The sequence below is a fragment of the Cricetulus griseus genome, chromosome 5, assembly GCF_003668045.3.
Source record: "Cricetulus griseus strain 17A/GY chromosome 5, alternate assembly CriGri-PICRH-1.0, whole genome shotgun sequence".
NCBI lineage: Eukaryota > Metazoa > Chordata > Mammalia > Rodentia > Cricetidae > Cricetulus > Cricetulus griseus.
In genome coordinates this window covers 21,374,352-21,385,641 of record NC_048598.1, presented here as the reverse complement: position 1 = coordinate 21,385,641, position 11,290 = coordinate 21,374,352, and the positions used below count along the sequence as shown (strand labels likewise).

Here is an 11,290-nt window from a genome sequence, read left to right as displayed (position 1 = left end):
GACAGCCTCCAAAGCTACAGAGAAACCCTGTCTCTAAAAGCCAAGAAAAAACAAACAAAAAACACGGATCCCATCCCTGCACAAAAGGGATTCATGAAGACACCAAGCATGCAATAAACATGATTTATTTTCCTTTTCTGGGTCATTAGCATTCTAGTTACTAGGTAAATTTTTCTTGGTGCATGTGAGTCCACAGATTGGAGAAGTCTGGGTCCTATGGCACAAAGTTCTCAATGGTAGAAGAGAAGCACAGCAGCTTCAGTTATCTCCCGGCTACTGCTGTACCCAGTGTGAGTTCCATATCCATCCCAGTCAAATGCCGAGAAGTCTCCACACTGCCGAGGGTTCCCTTCTGGGAAGAATCCTCCTCCACCGATGCAGTGCTAAAAACCAAAGAGGGGGGAGTAGCAATGAGAGGTCAGCTGGTGATTTGATGTGTAGTGCCCTCCCCAAAGGTGTTATGCACTGAAGACCTGGTCCCCAGAGTAAGCAGGACTCTGGGGAAGGGCTTGGACATGAGGACCCTGCCTTCATCAACTGGCTCATCACTGATGGATTCACAATTGTGAACTGACTGTTTGGTGGTGGTGAAGCTGGGTATGGGGGTGGGGATCTGTTTTGAGGAAATAGATCACTGAAGGTGTGAGTGGCTTGTTTTGAAGGGCATTTCGCCCTGGTCTTTCCTGGTTTTCTTTGGCTCCTTGCTGCTATGAAGTGAGCCATGTTGCCCTGATATGTGTTTCCTGAATGATATTTCTGCCCCACTATGGATTGAAAAGCAGTAGAGCCAAATGTCTGTGTGTTAAAATCTTAGAAACCATCAAACCAACAAAGCCCTTTAGGGTTACTATTGCTGTGATGAAACATGGTGACCAACGCAACTCGGGAAGAAAAGGATTTATTTGGCTTAACCTTTCTCATCATTATTCATCATTGAAGAAAATCAGGACAAGAACTCAACAGGGTAGGAACTTGGAGGCAGAAACTGATGCTGAGGCCATGGAGAAGCGCAGCTTTCTGGCTGGTCCTCATGGCTTGTTGAGTCTGTTTTCTTATAGAACTCAAGACTCTAAGCCTGGGTTTGCACCACTCACAATAGGCTGGGCCCTCCTTCATCAACCAGCAATTAAGTAAACATTCCACAGGCTTGCCTACAGTCTGATCTTCTGGAGGCATTTTCTCAATTGAGGTTCCCTCATCTCAGATGACTTTAGCTTGTGTCAAGTTGTCATAAAACTAGACAGCAACCTTTCTATCCATTTATTGTTTCTCTCATGTATTTATCACAGGGCCAAAAAGTGACTCATGTAGCCGATGAGCCCAGAGACACCTTAATAGCCAAGTTCAGTGAACTCTTTGTCCCTCGTCAGACTCTCCATTGGCAGTACTGAGTTATTTGATCCATAAACCCCCCTTCCATTGACTTTAGTGGCATCACTGTTTCTTCCTCCCCTTCCTTCAACTTCTCTGAACCTTTGTATTCAGGTTCCTTGGCTAGACATTTCCTTCATTGATTCCCTAAATGCTAATTCCCAGAGGGGACACATTTACAACTCTCTTCTATGTTGTGTTACCCCTTTAGGTTTACTTGTGAACAATTCACTGATAACTTAAAATCCCTATCTCCAATCTAGAAATTTCTTGACTTTAAGACTTAAAGATAGGACTATTATTTTCAATCACTACTCAGGGCCTTCAGACATCACATGACAACAAACAAACCAAAAACAAACCAACAACCCAGTTACCTGCAGCCACACATAAAAATGGGGATTTACTTGGGGAAGTTCATTGACAATTTTGTCACTGTGAACATCATAGGTTGTACTTCCACAAGCTAGAATGACTATGATGTTAGTAGGCAATACAACTACTCTGGGACCACCATCATATATAAAGTTCATCAGTGATCAAATCATGTAGCATTAAGGCTCTGTGGCTAAGAGCACTTGTTGCTTGGGTCCCAGAACCCATTTGGGGCTCAAAACATTGTCACTCCAGTTCTAGGGCATAGAATACCCTATTCTGGCTCAAGGGCACCAAGAACTCAAGCAATACACACATATATGTGCAGGCAAAACACTCATACATACCAAGTTAAATAAATACATCTGAAACAAGACAAAATAAAATCCCATCCAAATAAGCAAGTAGTATGGGGGCTGGAGAGATGGCCCTATGGTTAAGACATCTTACTTCTCTATCAGAGAACCAAAGTTCAGATCCCAGCTTCTGTATCAGATCCCAGCTCCCAATCAAAAGACTTTAACTCCAATCCCCAGGGATCCAAAGTCTCCTTTTGACCTCTGTGATCATCATTTGAATATACATGTGCACACATACAAACAGAATCAAATCAATGTTTTGAAAATCCAGAATCGTCTATCTATCTATCTATCTATCTATCTATCTATCTATCTATCTATCTATATCCGTCTTTGATCACAAACATATGCAGCATCTAGACATCCTGGTTTACTATTTGATATTCATCCACTCAAATGAAAATCATGAAATCATTCAAAACGTCTGTTTTGAATGATTGGTTGGCTCAGAGGTTAAGAGCACTGGCTGCTCTTCCAGAGGTCCTGAGTTCAATTCCCAGCAACCACATGGTGGCTCACAACCATCCGTTATGAGATACTCCTTTACACTGTGTGAAGACGTGTCAGTGTGACTTCTGGACAGCGAGAGCTCTGGGAGGAAGAAAGGCAGAGTTGCCAGCCATAGGTAGAAGAAGCAGGATGGGCAGAATGGAGATGACGTAATGAGCATGTGGAAGAATGTAGATTAAACAATGTGTGTTAGAAGGAGGACCCTAAGAGGCACGCACGAGTCTTCCTGGGAAGTGGAAATATATGGGATGAGGTAACCTTGGGGCGAGGGGGGGGGTAGAGGGGAGGGGATGGGGGAAGGGGAACACGCTGGATCAGGATGATGGTGTTGCAGGCAGGAAGGAGTGGGAGAGTGATGGGGGGAAATGTTGAAAGAGGGGTCCATTGTGGGTTAGGGAGAAACCTGGTGCTGAAAGACCCCAACTCAAGCCTAGCCTGATACCCACCAGCATGTATTTGAAAATCACTCTGGCCACACACAGCTCTGGGACAAAGAACACATGAAATGGTCGGTCATGATGACCAGTCTCTGGAAATTGTTATTATTACTAGTTTCTATTATCTTCAACAACCGTCTGGTTTCTAAAAATCGTTATGGGTGGAGGGGATGGCTCAGAGGTTAAGAGCACTGGCTGCTCTTCCAGAGGTCCTGAGTTCAATTCCCAGCAACCACATGGTGGCTCACAACCATCCGTTATGAGATCTGGTGCCCTCTTCTGGTGTGCAGATATACATGGAAGCAGAATGTTGTATACATAATAAATAAATAAAGTCTTTAAAAAATTGTTATGGGTTACTGTGCTCCAGAGCACCCAAGTTTTGAAAATAAGTATAAGCCACTCTGTTTCCAGAAAAACCACTAGCTGTCCCATGGTCTTGCATGTGTAAAAACCAAAATAACATTCCAAACCCCTTCAGGGCAAAATTGTAAGTTCAGTTCCCAACCAATCAGTAAATGACTCATGTATGTTATAGCCAATCAATATGTTATCATACTCTTGCCTAGTGACCAAAAAGACATAAAAACTGCCTGCTTTGGAAACTCAGGGCCGTTCTCTTCCCAGGAAATGACTCCAACGCTTTGGAATAAAATCCTTTTGCTTTTGCACCGAACTTGTGTCCTGTGAGTGACTCTGTAGGATGCATCTCCTGGGGTTGGACTTCACTTTTGGGTCCAACAGTGCCAGGAAGGCTCCTGGGAACTCACAAGGCTCCTAGCAATTAGTGGAGAGGGTCTCTGAACTGGCCTTCCCCTGTAACCAGATTGGTGACTGCTCTACTTGTCACGTAGAGCCTTCATCCAGCACCTGAGAGAAGCAGATGCAGAGATCCACAGCCAAGCACTGGGCTGAGCTCTGGAGTCCAGTTGAAGAGGGTGGATGAATTGTATGAGCAAGGGGGTGGTCAAGATCATGATGGGGAAATCTGCTGAGACAGCTGGCCTGAGCTTGTGGGAGCTCATGGACTCTGGATGGACAGCTAGGACTGCTGCCCTAGGCTCTCTGCATCTGGGTGATATTTATGTACTTTGGTCTATTTGTGGTGCCCCTAGAAGTGGGACCAGAACCTGGCCCTTCTGTATGAACTGGCTCTTTGGAACATACTCCCTATGTTGGGATGCCTTGCCCAGCCTTGATGGAAGGAGGAGGAGGAGCTTGGTCCTGCCTCAACTTGATATGCCATGCTTTGTTGACTCCCGTGGGAGGCCTTACCTCTTCTGAATGGAGATGCAGGAGTGGATGGGGGCAGGTAGAAGGGATGTGGGTGAGGGAACAGGAGGAGAGGAAGGAGGGGAAACTGTGGTTGGTATATAAACTAAATAAATAAACAAACAGAGATTTAAAATATGTGGGTTAATTTAAGTTATAAGAGCTAGTTAGAAATAAGCCTAAGCTAAGGCCAGGCTTTCACAATTAATAAGTCTCTGTGTCATTATATGAGAGGGGCTTTGGGACAGAAAAAGACTCATTGCAGCTGTCTTCTCTTGCCATTATCTGTATTCAACCATTGATAAACTTAAAACCTTTGGTATTCGTTAGTTCCCAACCCTTTCTCCCAAATTTCCATCACACTACATCAGGCTCTCATTTGGATCATAGAAGTCATTTCAATACTTATTTCCTTTTCTTAGTTTTTCCTCCATTAAAATCTGTAACCTCTAGGTACCAGTGTCATTTTTGAAAAAAGAAAAGCTTGCTCACATCAATCTTTCTTTTTTGGAGACAGGATTTCTCTGTGTAGCTTTGGAGCCTATCGAGCTCTGGAGACCAGGATGGCCTTGAACTCACAAAGATCTGCCTGTCTCTGCCTCCCGAGTGCTGGGATTAAAGGCGAGTGCTACCAACGCCCGGCTCACATCAATCTTATGTGCCCATTAAAACATTGCAGTGGTGTTTATCACATACAATCTAAAAACCATGGTGTGATGTAAAAGTTATTTCCTGATCTAGTTCATGTTAACATTTTCAAAATGAGTTCTTTCTGTAATCACAACCATCTTACACAACAAAGTTGAAAGCAGCTTAACACTCCCTCAACACCACATGCTCTTCCCATTTCATCATTCCACATCACAGTCTCAAGGTCCTCCTTGACAGAAAAGCTGTCTCATCTTGACCAGGTGAAGAATAAGCTGAGGAATGAATGGACGCTGAGATCCTAAGCATCACCTGCCAGGAGCTGAGGACCCTTTTCTCAGACTGTTACTTTAGGGAGGGCTGGATTCCAAGAGAGCATGCTAAATTTTTTGAGATAGGGTCTTACTGAGTAGCTCTAGTTGACCTGGAACTCACTATGTAGATCAGGATGGACTCAAACTCACAGAGATAAGCCTGTCCGTACCACCTGGGTTCTGGGATTAAAGATGTGCACCACCATGCCTGTTCAGAACATGTTAACTTGTTCCGGCTTTCACTCTGGTAAATAAAGGACTCCATCCTCAACCTGCTTTTGGTGAAAAATCATTGACAAAACAAAACAATATGAGTCTAATGATCCCAGGCTCAGGGGACATCAGTTTGCTTCAGTGGAGCCAGGTGTACCTGCCTTTGCACTTAGCTAATATGCCAACACCCAGCAAGAGAAATTCCTTATGATAGAGAAGAGAATGGCCTGAGTGAGGTCTCACATGTGTCCAGAATTCTCCTAGTAACCCCTGGACACAATGACAATATGTAAACTCTAAAATATGTTTAGCTCTAAAAGCTAAATTCCAGGTGGAGAGTGACAATCCCTGGTGACTCTCTAACAATCTCAGCCTCCAAAGGCTTGCACAGGACTTCCTGAATACAACGTCACCCTCATTCCAGGAAACTGAGTGTTTTATCCTAAAATCTAAGCAAACATCAACAGTGCATTACAAGTTTGTAATGTTGAGTATAGTCTTGAACAAGACAGGGTATCTGTATCTAGACAGAAGTTCTGATCCCTGAGACCAAGCAAGGTAAGGGGAAAGATCACACTCTTATACACGTACACACACTAAAAGGACAGTCTCCAATACTCAATATTCACAGGTACACACTGGTAACCTCAGTCTTGTTCATGAACCTAATTTTCATTACACAGACTCACATGCTCGGTGTTACATCCAGTGACCTTAATTCCAGCACACAAGGCATTGGCTGCTCTTTCATTATTAAACACTCTGAATTGGATGTATCCTGCAGTGAATTCACCTGTAAATGAGAGACAGAAAACAGCATTCAAGGAAAATGCTAGAAATAGCTGCAAGACCAGAGTTTGGTGGTGCCAGTTTTATGATAAACAGTCTAAAATATCAGACCCATTGGGGGAGCCTCACCTATTCACATACCCAGACCCCAAGAGCCAATCCCTGGGAAAAGGTCCCCATCTACCAGAGCTTAAATAGAGAAATTTATGATACAGGAAGGTCTCTACTGAGTATCTCAAAGGGCTTGTCGCAGCAGTTGGCAAGTGTATTCATTCTATTCCTGTTCATATTTATCTTGCTAACTTTTAAAGCATTACCTCTCAAGCATAAATAAGAACTTTGAATTATACTGCATAGGCTCAGCATTTATAAAGAGTATGAACCACACTTGCGTTTATGCTAAATAATGTAAAGTCATCCCACACAAACGAAATAAAACTCCATTTTTTTCTATTGTTCAGCTCTGTGCACAGGGACCTGGTTTGTCTGACTGACAGTGGGTTGCAAAGAGTAGATTCTAGAACCATGTATCCCCAGTGCAAATGCTGACTCTCCTGCTGATGCCCTGTGATCTCAGGCAAGTTGCTGGATCTTCAGTGCTCCAGTCTCCTAAGCTGTAAAATGGGTTAGTGATAGTTGAGAGCCCAAGGAGAATCAATTGAATGAACTGAAACAAAACACAACATTTAGAGAAGAGAATCAGGCTGTGGTGGACAGTAAATGACTGTAACTTATCATAACTGAATTTACCACGTGTCCTGCAGAGGGTGCACAGGAGTATTTAAGACTCACTCTGGCCACTGGGGGAGTAATAAGAGGCTGTCTTCTGAGCATCACCGAAATCATAGACCACAGGTAATGCTGGGCCATTGTCAGTCCAACACTTCCCTCCTCCATATTTCACTGGGTATCTCTACAAGGAACAAAAGAAGTCAATGGATAAGTATGGCAGCATTGACAATCCCAGGATCACTGCCCTGCAAAGAGAAAGACAGCATTTGTGCAGTAAGTGAGATGGTTGCCAAACCAGTCAGATAAGAAAGGATCATTTCATTTTTCTGTGTGTCTTACACCCTAGATTCCTTCCTCTCCCTCTCTCTTCCTTTCCATCCTCCTCCCCCTCCCTCCTCTCCATTCCATTCCATTCCATTCTATTTTCTCTCCTCTCTTCTCTTTTCCACATACCTGTATCCCTTGTCTTCCTTGGCTCATTACACTTAGAATTAGAGAAACATGGAATATAACCCACCTGCCTCTCTCTCCACACCCATGTAAAGAGCCTCAGCCTGCAGTCTTGAGTACCTGGTACAGGCCAAACAGATTATGGCCCAGGTGCTGCAGGAAGCCAGTGAAGGTTCGGTATCTCAGCAGGGAACTGTTCCTCCAACTTTGCAGGGGGCTATTGTTGGGCACATGCCAGATACCTACATTCTCAGCCTGGATGTCGTAGTAGCCAGGGTTCTGGAAAGCAACCAACACTGAAAGCCCCATTCCCAGTGATAATGGCCCCACCTAAAAGGGCCCCACTCACCTAAAAGCCCATTGACGATGTTGAGATTCAAGATAAGTATTTTCCCTTCCTCATCCCTATGTTGAAGGACAACCTTCCACCCTCTCCTGGCACGCTTGGTCTACACTCATCCTCATGCTCTCCCAGGTGGCTACAGAGTGTACCAACCTTGTAGTCATCACTTGTGGCCCCCTCTGCAGACCCAAAGGTGTTGTAGTTGGCCCAGTTGCCATCCCCCTCTGGGCTGTCTGCTCTGTTGCCTTGCTGACTGGACCAGCGATCGCCCACTGTGCACTTCCCATACATGTTGTTCTCATGCACACTGGCCACCAGGGTCCAGCCACCACCTGCAGTGGTCATGTCACAGAAGGTCTGGTAGATGACACCATTCTTCGTGCGGAGGAAATAGAGACCATCTGTAGAGAGAACCAGTTCACAGTCTCCTGTGTGCAGGCTCATTGTCCATCTCTGCTCCAGCAGCAGAATGGCTCTAGGAACTACAAACATGTTGAATGCCTCATACCCTGAGTGTCCTATCACAGGTGTCCCTGGGGATGTGCCTGAGTTCAGAAAGCCAAGTGTCTGTGACTGAGGCAGAACACAGAATTACCCAAAGTGACAGTGATGTTTTTGTTTTAAAGTTAAACACAGTATTATCAAAGGATTTAGCAACTCCTCTTGGAAGATACCCAAAGAACTGGGAACAGGAACTTCGATCTGTACATTCATGTTTGTTATAACTCTTGTCAAAAGCCAAGTATTTCTCTACAGATAAGGAATAAGCAATATCGTGTGCTGTCTACTATGCAGAATATATATTGTGCACATTCCTATGTATCCAATAGATCAAAAAGAATGAGGTGGGCTGGAGAAATGGCTCCATTTTTAAGAGCCATTTTAAAGTACTGCTCTAGCAGAGGACTTGAGGCAGGCTCACAGCACTAACACTTGGCAGTGTACAAGTGTCTGTCACTCCATCTCCTGAGGACTAGATGGCCTCTTCTAGACTCTGCACGTATCTGCACACACATGTACACATTCCCACACACAGACATGTAATCCATTCACAAATCATAACAAGATATTGTAGCAGGAAAAATAAAAGATCCAGAGACAGAGATTGGGGTTCAAGATTCAAGCTGAAGATAAGAAAAGCAAAGCAGCCATAAACTAGCTCTTACCTCTACCTCAGCTCAGTCCAAAGGGGTGAGTCTCAAACTGCTCCTGATGTCACTGCTCCTCAGTTTCACTCAGACTGCTATGCTCTCCTCAAGTGGCTACAGACTTCTGAGACTGAATGCAAGCTCCGAGACCTTGCTCCTGTCTTATATAATTCCCTAATGCTGGGATTAATGGCATGTGATCTCAGGTGCTGAGACCACCTTTGTCTGAGCTGTTTATCTTTAGCACTGGATCAATGTTGTGTAGACAGCACAGCCTTTAACTAACAGAGATGGGTCTACCTCTTAGTCCTGAGTCCTGGGATTAAACGTGTGTGCCTGGCTTCTATGACTTGTGGCTGACTTTGCTTTCTGAATCCTCAGGCAAGCTTTAATATGTCATAAATAATATATCACCACAATAAACGTTTTAAACAGAAATTTACCATTCTACAACACACATGAGCCTTGAAGCATGCTAATGAAATAAGGCAGATTGCTCATATGAGGTAACAAGAATTGACAGATTCATAGAAGTTGGATACAGGACAGCAGCTCACAGGGAATACAGGAAATTTTCATTTTGTGGCTATAGACTTTTCATTTAAGTAATGAACATTTTTCTGGAGATGGATAGTGGTGATCCATACCATCATGAAAGTTGTTATTGACTCTCAAAACTCTTCAAATAGGTTAAGGGCAATTTTTATCCACCATGTATATTCTATCACATATTCTATTTTCTTTTCTTTTCATTTGGTTTTTTGAGTCAGGGTTTCTCTGTGTAACAATCATAGGTGTCCCGGAACTCACTCTGTAGACCAGGCTGGCCTTGATCTCATAGAAATCTGGCTGCCTCTGCGTCAAGAGTGCTGAGATTAAAGCATATGCCACCACTGCCTGGCTCTATTACATTTTTATATCAAAAAAGAAAACCTGTTCCAGAGGACAAAAATCCTGATTTCCTAACTGGGTTCTTTGTTTGTATTTTGAGAAAGGATCTCCCCAGACTGGCTTGGAGCTTTTATTCCTCTACTTTGGGCTCTCAAGTGTTTGGATTACGGTGTGTTCTTTAAACGCTTCATCACTTACCTCGCGCCCCAGTCATCTCCTGTTTGATTTCCTTGCAGCTTCTGAACAGAGAGGAAGACACAGGATTGGCCCATCTGTTGGCATCCAGGTTCTCTTGAGCTAGAGAAGATGCAGAGTTTCACTTTCGTGGGACACCCAGCCTCCCCTTGTCATTCATCCTAATGACTTCCCAAAGCCTCCCTCTGAGAATCAACAAGATTTCCAACTAGGAAGAGGGAAGACAGGTTTGAAGCTGGAGAACTTAGCGTCCAAAGCCCTGAAAAAGATGAATAAAGTGATGTCCAGTTGCAGGGAGAAGAAATGCAGGGACTTGCTTTTTCCTTAAAAACACTAAACAGCTGTGAAGAGGAAGGGCTCATTTTAAAATAATGTTGAATTCCTGTAGAGAGCAGAATTGAAGACAACATTGTCTGGGCACAAATCAGACCATTCACTTGGCATTGAAACTCCAAGGCCAAGGTCCTAAGCATGGGGAGTGACTCGGACGGGACACAGTTCTTACAGAAGTTCCCCTAGACAGGTACAGAATCAACAATCTCACTGCCACTGGCCAATTCCTACAAGGGGCAATCAGTACCCAGCCTACATCTCAATGGCATCATCTCTGGGGGATCGACTAAGTCTTGCACACACAGCCACAATTAAACACAAAGAGGCCTTTATTTTTGTGTTGAGTTGGGGGGTATAATTGGAAAAGGTTGGAAGGAGGAAAAGAAATGGGAAAATAATGCAATTATATATAATTAAAAATTATAATTATTTTTTAATAAGGCATGATTGGCCAAGCTGTGGTGGCTAACTTCTTTAATCCTGGCACTCAGGAATCATAGGTATGCAGATACCTGAGTTTGAGGTCATCCTGGTCTACAATCCAGTTCCAGGACAGCCAAGGCTACATAGAGAAACCCTGTCATGAAAAACAACAAACAACAAGAAAGACAACAACAAAAGCATGTTCTCTGGCCATAGAGACCCAGGTCATGGAAGTAACCCAGTCTAGTGCTAACTGTCTTTAAAGATAGAGGAGACCTGAGGAAGCTGGGTTCTGTAGCAAGACTCACCTGCTGTGCAGCCTATGGTGGCCACGATGAGAAACAGCAGCAAGCAGAGTTTGCTCATGGTCATCTAGGGAAAGCAAGATTGAAGGTCACTCTCTATCCAGACCTCCTTTTTCTCTTATCCCGGTTTTAGCTCCTATCCAGTCCTATTTAAAGGCTCCTTCCTTTCCTTTAAAGTCCTC

At 43.9% G+C, this 11,290-nt stretch overlaps 1 protein-coding gene across 1 annotated transcript; it reads right to left on the bottom strand.

Annotated features, from left to right (window-relative positions):
* Positions 1-230: 230 nt before the first annotated feature.
* LOC100772757 (intelectin-1a) lies at positions 231-11,169 on the bottom strand. Its single transcript, XM_035445343.1, has 7 exons — positions 11,112-11,169; positions 10,051-10,149; positions 7,967-8,214; positions 7,591-7,749; positions 7,081-7,201; positions 6,189-6,292; positions 231-383 (listed from the first exon to the last, which is right to left on the bottom strand). The coding sequence occupies exons 1-7, from the start codon at positions 11,167-11,169 to the stop codon at positions 231-233; spliced, it is 942 nt and encodes a 313-aa protein (XP_035301234.1).
* Positions 11,170-11,290: the final 121 nt, after the last annotated feature.

Coding starts and splice junctions, on each gene's coding strand:
- LOC100772757 (XM_035445343.1), bottom strand. CDS start 11,169: ATGAGCAAACTCTGCTTGCTGCTGTTTCTCATCGTGGCCACCATAGGC. Junction 8,215..10,050: donor GGAGATGACTGGGGCGCGAG/GTAAGTGATGAA, acceptor TTCTCTCTACAG/ATGGTCTCTATTTCCTCCGC. Junction 6,293..7,080: donor TTACTCCCCCAGTGGCCAGA/GTGAGTCTTAAA, acceptor TCTCATTTACAG/GTGAATTCACTGCAGGATAC.